This window comes from Microtus pennsylvanicus, chromosome 6 (genome assembly GCF_037038515.1).
Source record: "Microtus pennsylvanicus isolate mMicPen1 chromosome 6, mMicPen1.hap1, whole genome shotgun sequence".
NCBI lineage: Eukaryota > Metazoa > Chordata > Mammalia > Rodentia > Cricetidae > Microtus > Microtus pennsylvanicus.
In genome coordinates, this window is record NC_134584.1 from 122,498,184 (window position 1) to 122,523,327 (window position 25,144).

Below are 25,144 nucleotides of genomic sequence, written 5' to 3' on the forward strand. Positions count from 1 at the left end.
TGTCTGTGTGTATCCCTGCAGGCCAGAAGAGGGCGCCAGATCTCATTACAGATGGTTGTGAGCCACCATGTGGGTTGCTGGGAATTGAACTCAGGATCTCCAGAAGAGTGGTCAGTGCTCTTAACCTCTGAGCCATCTCTCCAGCCGCCTAGAATTGGTTTTCTTAAACAACGGACTCCCAGCACTCTGCAAGCTGAGGCAGGTAGATCTCATCTCTGAGTTCCTTTGAGAGGCCAGCCTGGTCTGCCCAGTGAGCTCTAGACTACACACGACTACAGAGTGAGGCCCTGGTTCAAACACCACCCCCAAAGAGCTCCTCAACTAGGCTCACAAAGCCACTAAAAACCAAGAGTCTTGTATTTTTGTATGATTTTTCACCTTTCTCCTTTGTCTCTTAAACATTTGTGTCGACATCTGTTCAACCTTTAAACACCTTAGTCACTCCAGAAATATCTGCCCCCCACAAAGGGGTTGAGAATGGAGTTTAGTCAATAGGGTGCTGTCTACTATGCAGGAGACCCTGGGTTCAATACTGGACTATGCAAAAAACAAAACAAAACAAACTAAAACCCAGCTGTGCTGCAATCCCCTTTCCCAGGAAGTGGAGGTGGGAGGATTAGAAATTCAAGACCATCCTCAGCCACGCGTTTAGTTAAAGACCTGCCAGCCTGGGCTACTTAAAACTCTGTACAAAAACAAACAAAAATTTAGAAAAGGTGCTTGAAGTTCTCCAGCCATTGCTGCAAACCTGCAAGTCACCTTGGCTTGCAGCAGCAAGGAAAAATAGTCGAAACCTCTGGTAGTTGAGAAAGAGGCAGAACTGGGTTCATCCCTGACTTTCCTTGAAGGTGAGGGACAGGTTCCACCGCTACTATAGACACTGGTTCATATCAGTAACTGTTACTAACTGACTATGGATAGTCCACCTGCTAAGAAGACCATTTCCACTCAGACCATCCTCATCTGGGGATTCAATTGTTCCTGGGTCTGTGTGACTAGCACCCTTGGGTCCAAGCACTGGTTTAGGCTTCCAGCACTGAAGAAAGAATACAAAGTGCTTGCCTTTAGCTCTTAGCTTTGGGGATGAGGACCAGACAATAAGCACAAATGTAAGGGGGGTGGTATCAGACAGTGATGAGTAGGAAAAGGGCCGTGCCTTTCAGAGTCCTCTGCTGAAACCGAGGATGAAGGTGTTGGGGAGACGTTGGGCTGTCATTTAGGAAAGAGTGTTTTATAGAGGGTGAGCAGGAGAGGGCCCTAAGTGTGGACCTGGCTTGTTAGGGCTGAAGAGAGAGGCTAGTGAGAAAGCTGGGAGACCAAGTCTGAGGCAGACTTCTCCAGGACGCTTCTAGCTGCCGGGCTTGAGACTTGGCGGGGGGGGGGGGGGGGGGGGGGAGCTGAGGGTAGTGAGGCTGCCACAGCTGTGGTGGTTACCATGGAGTGGGCATTGGTGGAAGTCAGGCCTGACAAAGTATCTGGGGAACGTGATTGGGAATGCACTAAGGTGCATTCAGTGGGAATGATTCCCCTGCTATCAAAGAGAGGGGTGTGTGTGTGTGTGTGTGTGTTTCTATCAGAGAGAGGTGTTAAGTGTCTACACGGTGGTGTCCTGGAGACAGATGAATGCCATTGTTGGAGTTGTGGGAACGTTGAAGGGTTGCCACTGCGGAGCCATTCGCTTGAACACAATTACCAGGGGAAGAAAATTTTTCCAGAAGCGAGAAAAGCACCTCACAGCCCCGAAACAGTATCTTGGAGGCACATCAAGTGAGCCAGAGGCACAACCGGTGTCATGAACCTCCTGGCCGGAGGCGGCAGCAGCGGGCGGCGGAGCCGGTACAGTGTAGCAGCCGCAACGGAGTACAGTGTAGCCAGTCGGTCCGGTACAATGTAGCGGCAGCCAGGTAAGCGGTGGAGTGGGCTCTGCAGGCGACTGGTGGGTTTTGTGGGGAAGCAGGCGAGGGTACAGATCTCGGCACGCGGTCACCACTTGCCGGAACCCAGGATCCGGTTTCTGTCGCGCGCACCCAGAGCGCAGAACTGGCTGAGGCCTCAAGCTAGACGTCCAGCTCCAGGCTGCCGCCTGCTGGCTCTCCGCTGTGAGCAAGGCCTTGGTGACCTCATTGGTCCCCGCATTACGTGGGGCAGAGCTTAGCATCCATTGATGGGGACCCCCGCCCCTTCAACCCCCGGGAGGCCGTCAGAGGCTGTGTGTGGGGCTCCGGAGCCAAGCACCACAGGACTGTTTGCCCTCTTGCGATATTGGCTTTTCTGAGCTTTCGGTTTCACAGCTATGAAATAGGTGAGGAATGTCATACAGAGCTGCCCCAGTGAGGACAGGAGCATCCTCAGAATGAATTCATTTTGTAATGGGTAGAAGTGTGAGGTGCGCTTCTGGGGTGGCTTCGCTGCACCTGCTTGGGTAATTGAGAATGGTTAACCCTGGCTCCGATTGGCCCGTATTTCTAGTCCATCCTTGTTACAGATATGATCAGATAAGATCTACTTTGTCCCTTCCCTGGGCCTTCTGTGGTCCTTATACTCGCACTTTTTTTGTGGCTGAACCCACGGTAACACATGGGACGCCAGCTCTTGACAGCAGAAACACGCCCTGAATTTCCGCCTAGTACTTCTGATGTGTCCGTAGACCCTCGATCTTTACTCCAAGGGTTTCAACTGTTATCATCAGCTTTAGGAGAGGGCTCTGCAGGGACTTGATGGAATAGGGTTTTGTTTTGTGTTTTCCCCTTTCTTGAGGCGAACCATGAATTCTGGGTGCAGAATTCTGTGAGATGGGTGGGGAAATAGGAGATGGTGTCATACTCAAAGCCAGCTGTTGCTTCCAGCAGCCAATGCTGGGATGTTGTCTCTTTGTTCTCAGTTGTCCGGGCAATATAATTCTTCAGACTGGTTCCAGACAAACTAGGCAGACAGGTCAAATGACTCCATTGCTTAATTCATCCCCTGCTTTTGTTCCAGATCAGGTGGTGGCGGTGCCAATCAGAATTGGGTAAGGGAACCTTTTTCTTGGGGAGAGTCGCCCAGAGGAGAGTTGCTGACAAGTATTCTTGCCAAGGTCTTTTTGCCTCTCTGACTGGATTCTAAAATGTCAGGAGGTTTCCAGGGAAGGCTTCTGGGCGTGGCTTCTGCATCCTCCACCCAACTCCTTTTTAGATTGGTCTGACCTCAGAATGTCAGAACTGCTCAGTTGCAATTCCGGTTTCTGGTGTTACCAAACTACATCCTCATCCTTCCTCTCTCCCTTGGATCCAGCCAAGAGATTAGGGCCATATATTGATTAATTTTATTTATTTTTATTTTTTTTTATTTTTTTGGTTTTTCGAGACAGGGTTTCTCTGTGGTTTTGGAGCCTGTCCTGGAACTAGCTCTTGTAGACCAGGCTGGTCTCGAACTCACAGAGATCCGCCTGCCTCTGCCTCACGAGTGCGATTAATTTTATTATTATCATCATCATTATTATTATTTTGGTATTTCAAAACAGTGTTTCTCTGTGTAACAGCTCTAGCTCGAACTCACAGAGATCTGCCTGCCTCTGCTTCCAGAGTGCTAGAATTAAAGGTGTGTGACACCGCTATCCGGCTTGGGACTTTTTATTAATGAATTTAATTGTTATAACAATCTTCATACTAGACCCTATGGAGGTTGTCTTAGTGGTTACAGAAATGAACAGCCTATATGTGAACTGTTAGGCAGATGTTTTAATTCCAAGGGGAGAGTTTGAGAGAAAGCTTATGCTGCCAGCAGAGAAAAATGAAGGCATTTTATTATTTTTGTTTGTTTGTTGGGGGCAGGATATAGGATTTGTTAGTCACGAGACTTTCTTCTTCTTTTTTTTTGAGACTTTCTTCTTCTTTTTTTGAGACTTTCTTCTTCTTCTTCTTCTTCTTCTTCTTCTTCTTCTTCTTCTTCTTCTTCTTCTTCTTCTTCCTTTTTTGAGACTTTCTTCTTTTTAAAACAGGGCCGCACCATGTTTCTTTGGCTCACCTGCAACTTGTTATATAATACAGGCTTGGCCTTGAACTCATAGAGATCCATCTGCCTCCACTTCCTAAGAATATAATTTATTTTATTTTATTGTGAGGCAGAGTCTCACTTGTGTAGCCTTGGTTAGCCTGGAACTGGAAGTGAAGCTCAGGCTGGCCTTGAACTCACAGATGTCTGCCTGCCTCTGCCTGGAATTGAAGGCACCTGTCACTGTGCCCTGCCCAATATGTCTACATAGATAGATTTGTTTTAGTGTTTTGTTTTTTGAGACAGGGTTTCTCATTTTTAAAAGAAATGTCTTTCTCGTTGTTGAAGGGGATTTTCCCATGTAGGATGGAGATAGACGGCCAGTTTGTCCTTGCAGGGCTCCTGTCCTATCCCGTGCCCGGTGGAGTTTTCTCTTGCAGTAAGAGGATGGGCAGTGGGTACATCTGCAGAGTGCTACAGGAGGGGAGGAACATCTGCAGAGTGCTAACAGGAGGGGAGGAACATCTGCAGAGTGCTAACAGGAGGGGAGGAACATCTGCAGAGTGCTAACAGGAGGGGAGGAACATCTGCAGAGTGCTAACAGGAGGGGAGGGACATCTGCAGAGTGCTAACAGGAGGGGAGGAACATCTGCAGAGTGCTACAGGAGGGGAGGGACATCTGCAGAGTGCTAACAGGAGGGGAGGGACATCTGCAGAGTGCTAGCAGGAGGGGAGGGACATCTGCAGAGTGCTAACAGGAGGGGAGGAACATCTGCAGAGTGCTAACAGGAGGGGAGGAACATCTGCAGAGTGCTAACAGGAGGGGAGGAACATCTGCAGAGTGCTAACAGGAGGGGAGGAACTGAGTGAATAGCAGGCTTTACAGATTAAGGGCAGAGAGTCTGTCTCTTTCTCCCGTGATTGTCCCTATTTACTGCCTAACCCTGCGTGGTACTATTATAATTCCTCTTTTGAGACATGAACATTGGGAGCAGAGAAAGGCTGTGGGGCTGGCAGAGCCAGCATTCTCATCGAGGCTGTTCATCTTATCATTATGACGGGACTGGGGCCATCTATTAGACTCTATTTTGGCTACAAGAACTCTCCCTTCCGGTAGCAGTGATCTAAACAGATTTGTTTCTGCCGTACTTGGCTGAAAGCTGGTGGTGAGCAATTCTAAGCTAGATGGAATTGCTTTAGGTCGTGTTACTTGGCAGTCCTCATTTGCGGCTTCTGTCATAGCTCAAGGTGCTTGTGCCAGCTTCACCCATTCCATCTGCATTCCAGACGGAGGACGAAGGGCGGAAGAACAGCTCTGAGAAGTCCTGAGTGATCGTTCTGCTCACGCCCTATGATCAGAGCATAGTTGTATTACCATGCCCAGATGCAGGGAAGACTGGGAAATCATGTCACAATGACGACTCCTCACTCAGGATGAAAGGGTGAGTGAACGTAGGGGTAGCTGAATCTCTCCTACACTCCGGCTATTCCTTAGGACTCTTGGGAGGTGCTGGGCATTAGTTGGGGACCCCTGACTGTAGCACACTGTGTGACTTACCCAAAGTCATCAGCCCAGGACACCTGCGTCCCCTTAGGCCAGTGGTTCTCAACCTTCCTAACGTTTTGGCCCTTGAATACAGTTCCTCATGTTGTGGTTGTTGGACGCTAGCGTCCAAACACTGAGAAGGAGTCGCCCCCAGAGACCACCTCATACACCACAGCCGATGCAAAATCATGAGGATTTTATTAATTCTGTCATGACAGGGTCCCTCAGCATTCGGGAAGCCGAGAGACCTCGAATAGCTGGTACAGTCTACTTTTAAAGGGACCACAGAAGCAAGGGGGGTTGTTCTTTGACTATTCTGATTGGCTTATTCGAAAGGGCTATTACCAATAATTGACTGGAGAGTTGTTGCCAGATCAGATGAGGTAAGAGGTCATTTTGACCCCGTTTCCCAGGGGACCGAATCAAAACATACGTATATGGGTAATTGTTCAGGAACTGAGTACGTGCGAGTGTAGCTGTTAGGTCCTTGGTTCCCAGGGGAGGAGGGGAAGCACTATGGCACAGAGGCTGAGAGGATTCAGAATTGTCAAAAATGGCTTCAGGATTGTCTTAAAGTCTTACATGGTGACCCCAAAAACCATAAAATTATTTTTGTTGCTACTTCATAGCTATAATTTTGTCACTGTTATGAACCATAATGTAAATATTTGATATGCGGGATATCTGATATGTGACCCCACCACCCCCAAGGGGCCAAGACCCATAGATTGAGAACCACACTGCCTTCGGCCTTCTGTTGGCAGCTGGTAGTTCTTATCACGCTGACCTCCTCCCTGGACAGAGGCAAAGCCAGCAGGACTCGGCCTATGGGGCACCTGGCTCTGGAGAGGGCCCCTGCAGGTGCTGAGAGGCCATCAGTACTGGTTCCCCCTCCACACAGTGAGGACTGAGCAGGGCCAGCCTCTCTCGGACTTTCACCTCCAAGTGGAAGAGCAGGGAAAGAGTCACAAATTGGTTTTTGTTTGTTTGTTTGTTTGTTTTTGGTTTTCTGAGGCAGGGTTTCTCTGTAGCTTTGGATCCTGTCCTGGAACTAGCTGTAGTAGACCAGGCTGACCTTGAACTCACAGAGATCTGCCCGCCTCTGCCTCCCAAGTGTTGGGATTATAGGTGAGTGACACCCTTGCCTGTCGCAATTAACTAATTTCACCCACCGTGACCCACCTCTGGGCAAGGAAACAGGCCCAGAAACAGGAGAGAGGCTAGGGAATGAGGCCTACCTAGATAAATGGAAAACTGCATTCAGGCTGCTTCTGTTTTATTCAGATACAGCCCCTCCCTTTTTGCCAGGAGCCACCAGCTTTGTGTTCCCAGTGTAGGCTGAGCTCTAAGGAGGGGGAAGAGCCTAGTGATCTTGACTCGGACAAGTGGGAAGCTAAACACTTTCCTGCTATGTAGGATCCCGGGGGGGGGGGGGGGGGGAAGCTATAGGAATAACTCAGACCATGTGGTTCTAAGGCAGGACTGGAACACAGGCCCAAGAGGTACAAGCCTATACTGGAACCTAGATGTATTGCTGGGACCAGGGAAGAGTGCCTAGGTCACTCCGCCAGTAGCAAGACAAGGATGGGCCTTGGATTTGGCTTCAGAGAATTCACTGGCGAACACTGTAGCAGGGCTGATATTCTTGAGTCTCTGCTTTATATGGGACACCTCAAGTAAGGGGACAGGAAGGAAGATCCAGTCCCAAGAGGTGACTCTCCTAGGAACAGGCTAGTAGCAAGGGTCTGGCTGGATTGGGGTCATGTGAGAAATTTGCCATTTGAGGCCTAGCAAAGAGCCTACTGAGTAGCTCCAGGGCTGGAGCCCTCCAGCATCTGGGGCCGAAGGAGCCCCTGCATAGGAGCAGGGCCTCGGATTCTAGACTTTGCATCTGGCACGCTGGAATACCCTGGGTCAGCCCTCATCACTGGGGGTTCTTCTGAGAGAACACTATCTGTAGAGCCTGGTTAGAGGAGCTGAGGCGGCCTGTGGGGAGGATAAGGATTGAGGCTGCTTTGTGGAGTTGCCCTGCACTATCCCCCAGCCTCTGGGAAGGGAGAGAGAAGAGGGATGGGTCATGGCATGCCTGGACACTCATCTCAGCCCTGCTGGGCCCCGCAGGTGGGATGCTATGGAATATGATGAGAAGTTGGCTCGGTTCCGGCAGGCCCACCTCAACCCTTTCAACAAGCCGCTTGGACCAAGGCAACATGAACAGGAACCCAGTGGGAAGGCCCAAGAAGTCACTTCTGAAGGTGAGGCCTGACACCTTAGACCAGCCCTACCACTCTTTCTGCATGTGGCCCTTCCCACAGGGTGGGCATAGTCCCTTCCCACCTGCTCTGAGGTTCTCCTTTGTTTTCCTTACCAGAATAAACAATCTCTAGACGGCAGGGATCTGAGTCTGGAGAATCACCGTTGAGTCCGCGGTCCTCAGACTGTATGTTCTTAGTGAACCCTTGTGCAAACTCAGAGCTAAGGTCTCGGGAGAAGAGTCCAGTGGGTGGAATGTCTGTGGATAGACCCGCACCTCCTTGGGGTCAGAAAGGGACGAGGACAGTCATTTTGGATAAAGTAGTTATGAGTGCTGGGACCAGAGCAGTTGTCAGGGTGGCCTGAAGTTCACACAGGACTTCATGAATTTTGTGATGTAGGCAGTTGGTGGTGTCTCGTCAGTCACACAGGAAGCGTCTGCCTTAGCAATTGGGATTATTCATTTGTTTGTTTATTGAGAGACCAGGTCTCTCTCTATAGCCAAGGCTGGCCTGAAACTGGTGACTCTGTTCCAGCTTCTCAGCTGCTGGGATTGCAGGCATTGTATGGCCACACCCAGTTTGGGATGGCTCCATAATGCTGTCTTGTGGATCTCTCTGAGATACCCAGTATTGGTTCACAAGGTCAGACTTCCTACTAGGGGATCAGAAACTTCACTTGTAATTCTGATTAGTGCTTTCTGGTCTCCACATTGAGACAGAGTCCTTTACAAACGCCAACCAGACAGAAACAGACAGCTAAGTGGTCCCCACTCCCCCCTTTCTGTGGGCACCCCAACACCTCTGTGTTATGGCTTAAGTAAAATGCTGCAGACCCCCAAAGTGGCTGCAGTGGGCAGCGGGTTCTGAGACCATGCAGCAGGTCCTGAGAGCAGCCAGTCCCATGAGAGACGGATGGGCACGCCACGAGACCATGCTGCAGGTCTCCGGAGGTGACTGGTCCCTGGCAGGGAGCCACGGAGCTGGCTAGAGATTGACAGATAGGCACACCGTGACGGGAGAATGAGGTTGGATATATATTTAGGGGGTTATGGAGGGGAAAGGGGAGAAGAGGAGAGAGAAAGAGAAAAAAATCAGGGGGTGGGAAAGGGGAGAAGTGGGGGAAAAGGGAGAGACAGATGCTGCCTCTGGCGGGAGGGGGGAGAGAGAAAGAGGAGAGGGAGAGAGGGAAAGGGAGGGAGGGAGGAAGGGAGGGAGGGAGAGAGAGAGAGAGAGAGAGAGAGAGAGAGAGAGAGAGAGAGAGAGAGAGAGAGAGAGAGAGAATATGAAAAAAAGGAGGGAAAGACTCAGGCTGGAAGCTGAAGATCAGCTTGCCTCAGTGGACAGGGAGGGAGTGGGCGTGGCTTGTCTCTTAAAGGGACAGAGCAGGCCAATACACTCTCAATTCTATCCAGCCCAGCCACGTCCCTGGGTAATGAGGAGAAAGAGGCAGCAGGCGGACCTTTTGCCACCTTTCATTCATGTCCTCTCACTCCAGAGACTCTGCCTGAGCTGCCCGCTGGGGAGCCTGAGTTCCACTACTCTGAGCGCGTGATGGATCTTGGCCTGTCTGAAGACCACTTTTCCCGCCCTGTGGTAAGGTTTGGAGTCTAGACCCTTACTTAGGTGTTAGCCCCATCTCTGCAATTCTAAGTGCTCATGGTCCAGACACTCTCTTGAGCTTCGAAGCAGCTTCCTTCCTAGCTAGCTACTGCTGTTGGGCTCAATGGCTCCCAGGTCAGCCAAGGCTCCTGTGTTTCGAATATGAAACATACATGGCACCTGGCCCTCATCTTCAGAATCTGAGGGTCTAGAGTCAGCTTGGGGAAGGGCAGTGGGCTCCTCTTTTATATTTATTTATTTGTTTGTTTATATTTATTTAGAGACAGGGTCTCACCATATTACTTTGGCTAGGCTGGAACTCACAATGTAAACCAGACTGGCCCTGAACTCACAGAGATCCACCTGCCTCTGACTCCTGAGTGCTAGGAGTAGGGTTATCTGCCACCATGCCTGGGAGTTTTCATTTATTTATGTGACCTTTAAGCTTTATTCATGCAGATGTACACATATACTATATATGTGAATATATATATACATATATTTTTTTTTTCTGAGACAGGGTCCTACTATGTAGCTCTGGCTGTCCTAGAACTCCCTTTGTAGACCACGCTGGCCATGAACTCACAGAGACCCACCTGCCTCTGACTCCTGAGTGCTGGGATCAAAGGTGTGCACCACTACGCGTGCCTTGCGTGTATGTAATTTTTATGTATGTGTCTGTACACACTAGTGCTTAGAGTCAGCCTCATGCATGCTAGGCAAGAGCTCTCCAACTGAGCTGTATCCCCCAGCCTCAAACCTCTCTTTTAAAAAAGATTTATTTAGGGGCTGGAGAGATGGCTCAGAGGTTAAGAGCACTGACTGCTCTTCCAGAGGTCCTGAGTTCAATTCCCAGCACCCACATGGTGGCTCAGAGCCATCTGTAATGAGATCTGGTGCCCTCTTCTGGCCAGCAAGCATACAGACAGACAGAACACTGTATACATAATAAATAAATTTAAAAAAAAAAAAAAAAAAAAAAAAAAAAAGATTTATTTAGCCGGGCGGTGGTGGCACTCGCCTTTAATCCCAGCCCTTGGGAGTCAGAGGCATGCGGATCTCTGTGAGTTCAAGGCCGATCTGGTCTACAAGAGCTAGTTCCAGGACAGGCTCCAAAGCTACGGAGAAACCTTGTCTCAAAATTTATTTATTTTTGTTTTGTGTGTATATGTGAATGGCTGCATATATGTATGTACACCACTTTGTGTGCCTGTGGAGCCAGAGAGGGAATTGGATCCCTTGGAGCTGGAATTATAGACAGCTGTGAACCCCTCTGTGGGTACTGGGAACTGAATTCAGGATCTCCGCAGGAGGAACTAGTGCTTTTTTTTTCCCCCCTAGGTTTTTCAAGGCAGCATTTCTCTGTGTATCCCTGGCTGTTCTGGGGCTTACTCTAGACCAGGCTGGCCTTGAACTCAGAGATCCGCCTGCCTTTGCATCCCGAGTGTTCGGGTTAAAGGCGTGCGCCACCACCGCCTCCGCTACCACCACCACACCCGCTAAGAGCAAGTGTTCTTACCGGCTGAGCCGTCGCTCCAGCACTCAGTCTCCCATTTTTAACTTTTTATTTTGAAATTAATTCTATCTAAGCTTCTAAGGCTAGCCTAAAACTTGCTTGTAGTCCAGGCAGGTCTTGAGTTTTTTTTATCCTCTTGCCTCAGCCTCTCACATGGTTAGTCAAGCCCAGAGTGGTTTTGAAAGCACGCCTCACGGTTCCTCTCTGCCACAAAGTGAGCTCCGGTGCGGAAGGAAGGGGAGCGCTGTCTTTCCGCCTGGTCTTTCAAAAGCCCACTGTGTGGAAGGAGGACAGAGGCAGCCGACACCCCCATCCTCACCCCCACCCTCACACCCACCAGCTCCGAGATCTGAACCCGGAAACAGTATTCTAAGTCTGGGCCTTCGCGAGGCTCTGAGCTTCTGGGTCAGTGTGAGAGAGCACTCGGGAGTGCCCAATCTGGGGTGAGCTGCTTTAGGCTGCTTCTTTCGCTCACTTCAAAGCCTGTAAGTCAGAGGCCTCTTCCTCATTTTCTCAGCTTTCTTTTTAGAAGTGAAACAGCCCCGGGAGGTGGTGGAGCACTCCTTAAATCTCGGCACTCGGGAAGCAGAGGCAGGTGGATCTCTGCGAGTTTGAGGCCAGCCTGATCTACAGAGAGTTCCAGCACAGGCTCCAAAGCTACAGAGAGAAACCCTGTCTTGAAAAACAAAAACAAACAAACAAAAAGGAAAAAAAGAAAGAAAGAAAGACTAAGAAGAGCTATTGGATTTAGATTTCTCAAGAGGAAGTGTGTGCGTGAGCGCGGAGCGTTGGGAGCCTCTGGCGTGTTAGATAAGCACTGGCCACCGAGCCGCACTCCCACCCCCACCCCGTGAGACAGGCTTTCTCTGTACTTTGGCTGTCCTCGAACTGGCTCTGTAGATCAGGCTGGCTTGGAATTCAGAGATCCACCTGAGTGCTTCCTCTCAAGTGCTGGATTAAAGGCCTGCGCCCCCAGGCCTGGCTTTTTTTTTTTTTTCGAGACAGGGTTTCTTTGTGGCTTTGGAGCCTGTCCTGGAACTAGCTCTTGTAGACCAGGCTGGTCTCGAACTCACAGAGATCCGCCTGCCTCTGCCTCCCGAGTGGCATTTTTTTTTTAAAAAAATATTTTCTCCTCCAAAAAGCTACAATGAAACGCAAAACAAAAAAAAAATATTTTCTTAATTGTGTGTTTGGTGTATGTGTCGGCACATGAGTACACGTGTGTGGAGGCAGCTGTCATTAGGTGTCCTCTGTCGCTCTTCACCTTATTCATTGAGATAGGGTCTCACTATGCAATCCTGACTGGGCTGGAACTCACTATGAGATCAGACTGGCCCTGCCTCACCTACTCCCCTATTTATTTATTTATTTATTTATCAGAGTCTGTCCCTGAGCCTGAAGCTCACTTACTCAGCAAGACCAGCTGGCCACTGGGATCATCTTGCTTCCATTTCCCCAGCACTAGGCTTACAGACGTGTTCTGCCGTACTCAGCGTATTATCTGTGTGCTGGGGAATCCCAGCTCAGATCCTTATACAAGCACTTAACTGAGGGTCATCTCCCCAGCCCCTTGTTCTGTCTTTATGACAGGTTCTCAAGCAGCCCAGGTTGGCCTCAAACTTCTTATATAATTGTTATGTAACTAAAGATGACTTTTAATTCCTTTTTTCCCTTCTTTTTCCTATTTTTGAAACAAGTCTCTAGCCCTGTCTGACCTCCAATTTGTTATATTTCACCCTTGCCTCCACACCCCCTGAGGGTTTGGATTACACAGACCATCAAGTAAGGTTTATTTGGTGGAGACTGAACCCAGGACTTAAGTATGCTAGACATAGCATTTTATCAACTGAGCCCCAGACCCAGCTGCCGGTAGATTGGTCCAGCTAGGAGCAGGGAGCATGAGTAGATTCTTTTTTGTTTTTTCCTTGGTTTTTCGAGACAGGGTTTCTCTGTAGTTTTGGAGCCTGTCCTGGAACTAGCTCTTGTAGACCAGCCTGGCCTCGAACTCACAGAGATCTGCCTATCTCTGCCTCCCGAGTGCTGGAATTAAAGGTGTGATCCACCACCGCCCAACTATGAGTGGATTCTTAACTCTCCTGGGCCTTGAGCGAGCTGAGGTCTGCTCTATGCCTGACTACTCCTAAGGACAGCTTACCTTCCGTGGGGAGGAACTTCTAGGTGGTCATCTGACTGTAGCCTTCCGATCTGGGCAGGGTCTTTTCCTGGCCTCTGATGTTCAGCAGCTGCGGCAGGCCATTGAGGAGTGCAAGCAGGTGATTCTGGAGCTGCCAGAGCAGTCAGAGAAGCAGAAAGATGCCGTGGTGAGGCTGATCCACCTCCGGCTGAAGCTGCAGGAGCTGAAGGTGGGTGCGGACCTGCTCTACTGCAGACGAGCCTGCAGCGGGGCTGGAACTGCGGGAGGCAGGAGGACGGGGTGCCCATGGCTCCTTACAGGGGTTGAGTCTTCTCTGTTCTCTGAAAGGCTAAAGTAGGAAGAAAAAGCAGGATGAAAATGGAGGCTGGTTACTTCCCTGATAGACACACAACAGTCCCTCTGATTGCGAGGGACAGAAACCCAATCCTAAGGTGCTTAGAGCAAAAGGAAGAAAGATTGTTTTGTTAACCGTTTTGGGCTGGGGAGGCTTCTAATAATGTCAGGAACCCTATACTCTTTTGACTCTTTTGATCTGTTTTTTGTTTGTTTTTTTTCGAGACAGGGTTTCTCTGTGGTTTTGGAGCCTGTCCTGGAACTAGCTCTTGTAGACCAGGCTGGTCTCGAACTCACAGAGATCCGCCTGCCTCTGCCTCCCGAGTGCTGGGATTAAAGGCGTGTGCCACCACCGCCCGGCGATCTGCTTTCTTTTTAATCCGCCTTCAGGGAGGCTCTCAGAGGTGGCAGAGATGACCTCAACAACCGATAACCTTTCTCGGTGTGGGCAGGAGGTCAGTCATGACTGATTGGCCAGGCTGTGTCACAAGTTTAGGGAACATTCACAGTAATTGACTATGAAACCATCACAGCCACTGGTTAGTTTTGTGGCACTGTAGCAAGTGTGTTGACAACCTCTGGGGAATGATAACCTGAAGGTGTGGATAGGAGGCAACAGTGTATCATAGAGTTCAGCCCACAGAAGTCCAGGTTGTAGTCCCAAGTGTGGGATTTTTGACTTGGCTGTCATCGTGTCCCCTGTACTGACTCTGAAACTCTGGGAGTTTAAGGTAGAATATCCATTGGGAACTAGGTAAGAATATACGGTAGTAAGCCTATCCCAAGATACAGAAGTTTAATGAGATATACATGTAGTTTTCCTCATGTAAGAAGACCACTCGGTTGGTCCAGGCAACAGACATATAACAGAAATATTAGGTCTGTACAGCACCTAGATGCAAAGAGGCAAAAAAAAAAGGAATTTATTATGCATATAGTGTTCTGCCTGCATGTATGCCTGTACACCAGATCTCATTACAGATGGTTGTGAGCTACCATGTGGGTGCTGGGAATTGAACTTGGGTCCTCTGGAATAGTAGTCAGTGCTCTTAACAGCTGAGCCATCCCTCCAGGCCTAGGCCCATAATGTGTGTCCTTGAAGGTTGGTACCTAGCTACCTGTTCTGTTGCTAAAGAGAGAAGGGGAATATGAGTTTGGGCTGAAACTCAAACTGTGCTTCAAGCAGTTCCTGGAAGGCGTTTGCTGAGGTCCTGAGCGAAGGGAAGGAGCTGCAGCTTAGCTGACCTGTGACCTTTCTGTGGCTTTTCCCCTACAGGATCCCAATGAGGAAGAACCCAATATCCGGGTTCTCCTAGAGCACCGCTTCTACAAGGAGAAGAGCAAGAGCGTCAAGCAAACCTGTGATAAGTGCAATACCATCATCTGGGGCCTCATTCAGACCTGGTACACCTGTACAGGTGGGCCAAGACCAAGACCCACTCCTATACAAGCTCTGCTCCCAGAAGTGACTTATGTCCAATTGTCAGGAATGTCCAGAGGGCCAAGCCTTCGCTGGCCTTGATTCTGGATCTGAGCCCCCAGTGGCTAGAATCAGAGACAGTTTTTGAAATTTAAATTCACCTGAGTTGAATATGTAGATTAGTTTTGTTATCTACTTTAGGAAAGCTCAGTAGCCAGGCAAGGCTGGTGGTTACCCTGTTGGATAGAACAAAGGGAATATTGCAGAATGATGGGACTGCTCTGTATGAGAAACCAGATTAGGAAGTGGCCTGGCATGTCAGGCAGTGCTGTAAAGGACAATGGAATAATACTTACGGGGGTACAGGGAGTACTGTTTTTGGTAGAATGAAAAGACTCATATGACAATTTAAGCAAGCACTTGGAGGTCAGGGCACAAGTCAGGAGTATTATCTAAGGAGGAAGGATGTGTTATGGGGAATTGTATGTGCAAAGGCCCTGTGGTTGATTGTGTTACTTACCTGTGAGGATAAGTACCATGTCTAAGGGGAGGTGTATTAGAAGTACAATCAGAGGGGACCAAGGGCATTGCTGCGTGTGCCGTGAGAACTGTACGTGGGTGCCAAATACTTAGATTCTGGTTGATGAGCTGAGCTGGAAGGAAGAGAGGGTTGTCTCTGGCGAAGGTTGGGTACTGTGTGAGTGAGGTCAGCATGGTTCCAGAACTAAGCTGGAGTCAGGATGACTCATGTGGTAGTCTCAGCCCCAGAAGGATAGAGGCACTGAAACCTGAAATGAGAGATGGGAGAAGACAGTTGAGATGGAAGAGGGGAGACTTCATTGGATAGCTGGGGTCTGATGGATGCTAATGGTGGGTTGACTCTAGATGTGTGAGTCATGAATACGAGACAAAGCTTAGGGTCCAGAGACGTGAGAATCTTTGAAAGGTTGAGCCACCCAGTAGTGCAAGGAGAAAGTCTTGGGTTGATGAGGACGGTGGAGGGATCTGGGTATGTGTGCAGAGCAGTCAGCTGAAGGCCATTCACGACTTTTGAGAGATGTGGGTGTTTTCCTGCTGCAGGGTGTTATTACCGCTGTCACAGCAAGTGCCTGAACCTCATCTCCAAACCCTGTGTCAGCTCCAAGGTTAGTCACCAGGCTGAGTATGAGCTGAACATCTGCCCCGAGACGGGGCTGGACAGCCAGGACTACCGCTGTGCCGAGTGCCGTGCTCCCATCTCCCTGCGTGAGTGAAAGATGGAGTTCTCATCCAAGCTGGGGAAGAACAGTGGTAGAGACGATCCAGGAGGGGCACCCAGTTGGTGTGTGAGATGCTGTACCACAACCACAGCAGCTGAGTGAGGGCCAGGGGCTGGCACCGTCCGGGTGCCTTGTTTTGGGGATGTCGCACATGGAAGAAGTTACCCATCCCTTCAGGTCGATAGGAACAGATGGTTTCTAGCTGTTTCATGACTTGGCCAGGTCTCTCCAGGCCTGATGTCTGGTCTCTGACTACAGTGCCTTTGTGTTCCCACTGTCACAGAGAGCCCACAAAGGCAAGGAGTAGGGGAAAACAAATGACACAGCACTGGGGATATGGTTCACTGTAAGGATGCTTGCTTATGGGCTCAGAGGTTAAGAGCACTGGCTATTCTTCCAGAGGTCCTGAGTTCAATTCCCAGCAACCACATGGTGGCTCAGAACCATCTATAATGAGATCTGGTGCCCTCTTCTGACCTACAGGCATACATGCAGACAGAATAACTGTATAAATAATAAATAAATAAATAAAAAAGAATGCTTGCTTAGCATATATAAGGCTCTTGGTTTCATCCCAACTGTGCAGAAGAAAAGAAGATGAAAAATATACAATAATCACTTCTAGAGATGGAAATACTAACTACTATGAGTTTGTGGGGTCCCTGCAGGGCTTCTTTCTCTCTTACTACTCTGTTGTCTCATTTTGCTGATGAGTAGACAGGGTGCTGGGACACTGGGGTGGCTGAGGGCCTCCTGGGTGGGAATGGGTAAGCCGAGTCTGTGGGGCAGGGAACCCCTAACTCAGCTTACTCTTCATTGCAGCCTTGATGAGGGAGCATGGACTGAATCCTTGGGCAGGGAAGGCGGACCTTAACCCCTAATAGCTATCCTGACCTTGTAACCGCCTGGCCCCCACAGGAGGTGTGCCTAGTGAGGCCCGGCAGTGTGACTACACGGGCCAGTACTACTGCAGCCACTGCCACTGGAACGACCTGGCCGTCATCCCCGCGCGAGTGGTGCACAACTGGGACTTCGAGCCGCGCAAGGTTGGGCTCTGGAGATGTGGCTCTGAGAGTGGGGAGGGAGAGTCCCGTGCAAGGTTGGGCTTTGTGGGTGGGGAGGGAGAGTCCCTTGCAAGGTTGGGCTCTGGAGATGTGGTGGCTTTGAGGGTGGGGAGGGAAAGTCCCGCGTGAGGTTGGGCGGTGGCTTCGATGGTGGGGAGGGGGAGTAGGGAGAGGGCGGAGCATGTTTTTGGCCCCACCAGTCCTAGCTCTGCGAGCTAGCTGCTCACTCAGCTCCCCCTGCAGGTGTCCCGCTGCAGCATGCGCTACCTGGCACTGATGGTGTCTCGGCCAGTGCTCCGGCTCCGGGAGATTAACCCTCTGCTGTTTAACTACGTGGAAGAGCTGGTGGAGATCCGGGTGAGGCTGGGCCTCAGTTAGGGTCCGAATGGGCTTGTCGGGATGGGAAGTTCTGAGCAGAGAAGGAGTCCTGCTTTCGCAGGCTCCTTGTCTATCTGCTGAATCGAAAGCATTACAACCATAAAGACAATGTTAAATTCGCTGATAATCTCTTAGGAAAAGCAGAACCTAGGATGGGGGCTCATCCCTGTGATGTTAGCATTGGGGACGTGGGCAGAAGGATCATTAGTGTGAGATTGGTCTGCGCTTGGTAGTCAGAGAGCCTATCAGAAAGTGTGTGGAGGGGGGAGAGAGAGAAAGAGATTTTAATTCTATTCATTTATCAATCAACCATCTCTCACCTGTCTGCCTATTTACGTACCAATCAACCATCTTTCATCTGTATCATCTGTCTACCTATTTGCCTACCAGTCAACCATCTATCATCTGTCTACCTATTTATCTACTAATCAATCATCTATCATCTATCTACCTATTTAACTACCTGGCTGGGAATGTGGTTTCTTTGTTAGAATTGCTAGCTTAGATGCAGGAAGCACTGGGTTCAGTTCCCAGCATTGTATACATCTGGCATGGCAGAACATGTAGCTCAGGCTGACCCTGAATTTGATATATAGCTAAGGCTGCTCTTGAACCCTGACCCTTCTGTCTCTACCTTCCAAGTGTGGGTATACAGCAGGTTGGTGCTTCTACGCCTGTCTAAAAATCTATTCTGCCAAATAGAACCAAAATATTATAATATGCAGTCAACATACACACTTGTCAAGGTATTTTATTCTCTTTTTGTGTGTACTGTAACATTGAATTCTAGTGTGTGCCCTATACTTACAGCAGTCCAAGAGAAAACTAGACATTTTCAGCAGCTCTGTATGGCTTTAGCCACTGGTCGCCAGAAGAGTCGGGGCAGAGGTTAGGAGGTGCTGTAGGGCAGGCAGGAGCTGATGACCTAGGCAAGGTAATGGAAAGGACTTTGATTCCATGTTTTAGGGGAGGGGTCTGAGGCAGAGCAAGGAGAATGGTCAAGGTCGAGGCATTGGCCTAGGATTTTGGCCCACTCTGTTGGATATGACTTCGTGCTGTCTTGAGAGAGCAGGGTGGACTCAGTGCTTGTCTGTGGGACTGGGCAAAGTGACGTGAAAGGGAGATCTCAAGAGGCATCTTTGACAGACAGACCTCAAGATCCTGTGATTTGTCCTTGAGGTTGGATACCCACTCAAATGTAGGACCATCTTGTGGAATTTAAGGGCACTTTCCCCAGTCGCTACTGCTCTTGCCCACAGTATAAGGAGAAACAGACTTGTGAGCATGGCCCCTATGAAGCCAGTACAAAATCAGCTCTTAGCCTTACAGAAACAGCCACGGTGCCACCTGTGTGCCATGGCTGAGCTGTCCACTGTTGTCTGCCCGCAGAAGCTGCGCCAGGACATCCTTCTCATGAAGCCGTACTTCATCACCTGCAAGGAGGCCATGGAGGCGCGGCTGCTGCTGCAGGTCAGGTTGCTAAGGGGCAGGTCTCGGAGGGAGAGTCAGGGTGACAGGAGTCTTCCTGCTCCGGTTCTTCAGAGAGCAGAGTAGATAGATGTGTTAGGCTTCTAGAAGTCTCCCGAACTTTTTATTCTGGGAAGGTCATCTATAATAAACTGTCAAATATCCTGCACACAACAGCATTCTCTGATGATCTCAGTTTGAGAAACTAAGATAAGCAATCATTGTGTTTAGCCTTCATGGAATAGCTTTCCCCTTAGCAGGCAGATTGAACAAAATAAAAGTTTTAAGCCTCACGTACTGGGGCTGGAGAGATGGCTTAGTGGTTAAGAGCACTGGCTGTTCTCTCAGAGGACCTGGGTTCGCTTCCCAGCACCCACATGGCAGCTCACAACTGTCTGTAACTTCATGCACTTAAAATAAAGTTAAATAAATTAAAAAAAAACTCACTGCTTTGCTCAATAAATAATCTCAGACACTGTTTTAAATTATGGGAACAGTCAGCAAGTTCCAAGACAGCTAGGGCTGTTACACAGAGCAACCCTGTCTCGAACCGAGAGCAGTCAGCAAACAGGCCCTTGGGGAATGGCCAGTGGGTCAGGAAGGCAAGGGAATAGGCAGTATGTCAGGGTGTGAGCTCTGTACATAGAAGCAAGCAGAGCAAGGGGTGGGGTGAGCTGGAAGGTGTTAAACAGAGACCAGAACTGGGAAGAGGCACGGATAGCAGGGGGAAGCTATGGTCAAAGGCAAGGCGCACCGAGCAGCCATTGTGGCTGGAGGGACGTTATCAGTATGTGAAATGGGGGCAGAGATCAAGAAATGCTGCCGTGGCCATAGCTACCATTTGGCTTCTCCAGGCTCTTGAGGTCCCTGTACAGATGCCCTATGAAACTTGTGGGTTTCCACAAGAACCCTGGGCCGTGGGTGGGGAATGGGGGAACCCTTTCTCTGCATTTGGGGTCACACCTGCTGGGTCTTGACAGCTCCAGGACCGGCAGCATTTTGTGGAGAACGATGAGATGTATTCTATCCAGGACCTCTTGGAGGTGCACATGGGCCGCCTCAGCTGCTCCCTCACGGAGATCCACACGCTCTTTGCCAAGCACATCAAGCTGGACTGTGAGGTGGGTCTCCCCATGCCCTCTGTGATGGTGGCCCTGCCTAGAGGAGACTCTTCTCCCCGTGCCCTCTCTGATGGTGGCCCTGCCTAGAGGAGACTATTCTCCCCTTGCCCTCTGTGATTGTGGCCCTATCTAGAGGAGACTCTCTGCTGTTCCGTCCACCAGTCCTCAGGGTCTGGATTGGCCAGTGCGTTCCTGGCCTGAGTTGGCATTTACTTGCCAGCCATTAATCCTGATTCCTTTTCCAACAGCGGTGCCAAGCCAAGGGGTTTGTGTGCGAACTCTGCAAAGAAGGCGACGTGCTGTTTCCCTTTGACAGCCATACATCTGTGTGCACCGACTGTTCAGCTGTCTTCCACAGGTGGGTGTGGCCCGTGACTCACTCTGCTAGGTACTCAGGCTCCTCCCTGCCTTCTAAGCAGAATGCCTTCCCTTGCCCCTGGCTGCAGCTGGTCTTGTGGAACCTCACGTTGCTGCCCAGGAGAGAGGATGCAGACATCTGGGCTTTTGCTGTCTGGTTTTCAGAGCCCTTTGCTGGAGTTAGGCCCTGATGTCTACGTCCACATTAAAAGTTCCATTAAGGGCCTAGGAATGTAGCCTGGCATGCATGAGACTTAGGTTTGATTTCTGGTGCAGAGCAGAGCGAGGCATGCTAGTACATGCCTGTAATCTTAGCACTTGGGAAGCAATAGCAGGAGGATCCAAGTTCAGTCATCCTAAGCTATATAGCATGTTTGAGATCAATTTGGGCTACATGAGACCCTGTCACAAGGGGCAAAAAAGTTCCATCGGTAATGAACACCTACGCTGGGCTTCTTAAAATATCCCGCAGTAGCCTCTAGAGCCTTCCTGGCCCGGCTCGCTCACAGGGTCCACTACCGCTTTGTTCTGCGCCTACAGTAGAGTTACTGTTTCTGGATCAGTACAGGCCAGAGGGGCCCAAACCTGTGCCACCCTTCATGCCTGAAGAGAAAAGTTTAAAAACCAAACCAACAGAGGAGTCTGCCAAGCCCTATTGTACTCTGACACACAGTTTGGGAATCGCAAGTAGACGCTGCATTAGTGTTGATAAACAATGGCGTTGGCCGAATAAGAAAGAGCTCAGAGACTGAGAAGATGGCTCAGTAGGTAAAGGAGCTGTCTGCCAAGCCTGCTTACTTGGTTTTGATCCCTAAAGCCTGCACGGTGGAAGAAAAACCATGTCCCGCAAGTTGTTCCTATCTTCCACTGGCGTATCGTGGGTGTCCCGTGGTGTGTGTGTGCCCACCTTCACGTGTTCAGGCACAAACACACAAATAAAAAAAAGCTTAGAGCTGGGTACAATTGCTCGAAGCCTGACTCTTTCATAGAGGCCAGCACCTACGTACCAGGCTTTGTGGTAAATCATACTTGGATGTAGATTCTGCTTCTGCTCTATGGTTGTGAGCATCTCTGAGCTTGATTGCCGATTTGCAGGAAGATACTGAGAGCTAGCCCAGGACATAACATTTTCCGTGCAGAATCCAGCCTATCTTTCTAACCTCAGGGACTGCTATTATGACAACTCAACCACCTGCCCCAAGTGTGCCCGGCTCAACTTGAGGAAGCAGTCACTTTTCCAGGAACCTGGTCTGGATGTGGACGCCTAGAACGTTGGAGGAGACACCAGGCACCATATCTTCCCTTCTGGCTGTCACCCTGCTGGCATTGCCATCCAGGTGTTCATTCTGCTGTGGAGACCCCCCGAGAACGTTCTCTGGGCCAGAAGGAAGTGACTGGTAGCCACCAGGACTGCCATTCTCCAGGTGCTTGCTGAGATTTGGAGTTCTATACCTGGCTGTTTATTGGGTGTGCTGCTACAAGGGGTCAGAATGCTGCTTCTGCCCCACTGTAGGCTCCCTAGTTAGGGGAGCCTGGGTGTGACTCCCCAGGAAAGGTGGATCACTCTCCTATGACACAGAGCCCTCCAGTCCTTTACAACCAGTCTTTCTGGCCCTTAGAGAGAGCCCTGCTCCTGTCTACCACCCTGACAACTGGTCAGACACTCTAGAGGCCTGACCAGTGAGACCAGAGGGGACCTCCTGATGGAATTTTATCTCTGCTGTAGATAATTTAGGTTCTACTTAGAGGCTCCTATCCCTCTTAGCACCTTGTTTCCTTAGGGCTTCAGGTTTTCTCTGGCTGGAGCTGTTCATAGTGTTGTCCCATGGACTGTCTCAGCATCCTGAGAGTCATCCTCCTCCTCCTTAGTCGATCGGTCCTGTGTGTTTCCCTACCCTTTTATACAATAGGGAGGGAAGGGATCTGTGGAGTTTTTCTTGGCAGATACACCTGCTCCTGCCATTGCCTAGTCCACGTTATCCTGGTGCTCTGAGCTGGGCAGTTAGGGACTCATTTAAGGAAGCTATCTCAGCCTCAAGTTACATAGGTGGGGCTATGTCCCTGAAACAGGTTCAAGGTCAGGTTAGCTGGTCAGTCACTGTTGGCCTGTGTGGCATTTGGGGGACCAAATTTTCCCACAGAAGTCTGTTCTCTGGTTAAAGATGACCCGTCACTGAGTGATGATTCAGGAGTCTGAGGCCAAGAGCTACGAATCTTTGCTTAAGAAAGACACAAGCAGGAGGTGGATGGCCGCAGGAAAGTCTAGGCTTTGAGGGTGGGCATGACTGATAACTTTGCGCTGAGGCATCTCCAGGCACACCCCCTGTAAATCCTATGGCTGAGGCTGTGTGGAGTCAGGGGTCTCAGAATGCGGCTTCTGTCCTTCCTTGGGAAGCAGGAACTGCTTACATCTGCCCCCTTTCCTCCTTGCCTGTGAATTGCTGTTGACAGACACAGGCCAAGGAGTGTCACAACGGGGATTTCCCTCACTTCTAATGAGGCACAAGAAGGGACGCCTCAACTCACAAGATGAAACTTAGTTTGCTGGCTTGTTTGAGGGGTGGACGGACATACTGCCACCTCCTCCTTGCTCCTCTGTACCATCAGGTAGCTTTACTCTTGCTATCTTTTCTGTTTCAATTTTCCCATCTGGAAAGTGGGGAAAGTGGAGTTGACCTACCTCAGGGTGGAAGAGGAAGGAGGCCTTTGGGTGTGATGTGGGTCAGCAGCAGGTCCCTGCCCTGCTTCCTCTTTGGAGTCAAAGAGGGTCTTAAAACCAAATGCCGTTTTCCTATACCCCAAATCTTGTGTTTCTTATCAATGTATCACATTTCTGTCCTGTGGCTATGGCCCTTCCCGAGCCTCCTGTGTAATCAGCATCACATGTTCCCAGCTATAAATCATAGTGTCCAAAGAAAATGTTACTAGTCTGGTGTTTGTTGAGCAAAGCGGTGGACCCCCTCTTAAAATACACCCCAATGTAAATTTTCATAGAATCATTTGAGGATCCTTCTATGAGCCCACAGCTTGATAAGAAGAGTCTGCGTATGCAGGTGGTGGTAGTGGTGAACACCTTTAATTCAAGCACTTAGGAGGCAGAGGCAGACAGATCTCTGAGTTCAAGGCCAACCTGGTCTACAAAGTGAGTTCCAAGACAGCGAGAGCTACACAGAGAAACCCTGTCTCGAAAAACCAAAAAAAAAAAAAAAAAAAAGTAAAACAAAGCAGGAAGATCTATTCACACTGGGTGCAGCTCAACTGGAAGACAGCATGTCTGGCGTGCGTGAAGCCTTGGGGTCGATCTCCAGCATAAACTGGGCACGGAGGCACATGACTAATCCAACACTCCTTGGAGGCAGAGACAGGAATATCAGGAGGTCATAGTCGCCTTTGGCTGTATAAATATGTCTGAGGGCACCTTAAACTATATGAGAGTCTGTCAAAACAGAAATCAACTCGGGAGACAGAGGCAGGCAGATCTCTGAGTTCAAGATCAGCTTGGTCCACAAAGCAAGTGCCAGGACAGCCAGAGCTACACAGAGAAACCCTGTCTCAAAAAACAAACAAAAAGGGGGCTGGAAAGATGGCTCAGTGGTTAAGAGCATTGCCTGCTCTTCCAAAGGTCCTGAGTTCAATTCCCAGCAACCACATGATGGCTCACAACCATCTGTAATGAGATCTGGTGCCCTATTCTGGCCTGCAGGCATACACACAGACAGAATATTGTATACATAATAAATAAATAAATACTTAAAAAACAAACAAACAAAACAAACAAAAATACAAGCAAAACAAAATACAACCCAGGACACCTTTGCTTCTCAGAGAGAAAGAGAGAGATGTGTCTGTGTGTGTATGGAACCAGGGGCTTTGTGCATGCTAGGCAAGTGTTTTACAACTGAGCTATAACCCCACCCCTGACTATTTTGATGAATAGTCTCCAGTTTGTGTTTGTTTCATGTTAGATTCCAACTTTGGTTGTCTAGCAGAAATTCCACAGTAGTGATATATGTTCTCAGTGTGACCTGACGGTATAATGGTAGTGGTATGTTCCACTGCTGAAGACTTCTTGTGGTTTGAATGAGAATAGCCCCCATAGGCTCAAATATCTGAATGCTTGACAAGTTTGTGGAACTGTTTGGGAAGGATTAGGAGGCGTGGCCTTGTTGTGGGAGGTGTGTTGCTGGGAGTGGGCTTTGAGGTTTAATCAGGCCCAGTTTCTCTCTGCTTCCTGCCTGGGGATCAGGATATAAGCTCTCAGCTACTGCTCAGTACCAGGCCTGCCTGCCTTCACACTCCCTGCCATGATGGACATGAACTCACCCTCTGAAGCAGTAAGCAAGCCCCCAGTTAAATGCCTTGGCCATGGTGTTCCATCAGAGCAATGGAACAATAGCCAAGACACCAAGTTAAGGTGGCATACCAGTTACTCTTTCAGTGCTGTGCCAAATACTTGATAGAAAGAACAACTTTAGCTTGGCATGGTGGCATACACCTTTAATCCCAGCACTTGGGAGGCAGAGACAGGTGGATCTCTGAGTTCATGGTGTATATAGTGAGTCCAGGGACAACTACACAGAGAAACCCTGTCTCAAAAACAAAACACCAAACAAAACAAAACAAACAAACAAAAAACCCAGGAACTTAAAAGGAGGCCTGATTTCGGCTCATGGTGTCAACACATTCAGCCCACAGTCCTTGA

At 49.5% G+C, this 25,144-nt stretch overlaps 1 protein-coding gene across 1 annotated transcript; it reads left to right on the forward strand.

The window, feature by feature from the left end:
- Positions 1-1,825: 1,825 nt before the first annotated feature.
- On the forward strand, positions 1,826-23,619 carry Def8 (differentially expressed in FDCP 8 homolog). The gene is made up of 13 exons (XM_075977600.1): positions 1,826-1,904; positions 5,260-5,414; positions 7,640-7,773; positions 9,269-9,366; positions 13,102-13,251; positions 14,653-14,794; positions 15,877-16,041; positions 16,974-17,101; positions 17,363-17,476; positions 18,887-18,967; positions 19,945-20,085; positions 20,334-20,443; positions 21,608-23,619. The coding sequence occupies exons 2-13, from the start codon at positions 5,407-5,409 to the stop codon at positions 21,708-21,710; spliced, it is 1,374 nt and encodes a 457-aa protein (XP_075833715.1). The 5' UTR covers positions 1,826-1,904; positions 5,260-5,406; the 3' UTR covers positions 21,711-23,619.
- Positions 23,620-25,144: the final 1,525 nt, after the last annotated feature.

Excerpts from the sequence above, each read along its gene's own strand:
- Def8 (XM_075977600.1), top strand. Across the intron at positions 7,774-9,268 it reads CCAAGAAGTCACTTCTGAAG|AGACTCTGCCTGAGCTGCCC; the intron begins GTGAGGCCTGAC and ends CTCTCACTCCAG. Across the intron at positions 14,795-15,876 it reads GACCTGGTACACCTGTACAG|GGTGTTATTACCGCTGTCAC; the intron begins GTGGGCCAAGAC and ends TTCCTGCTGCAG.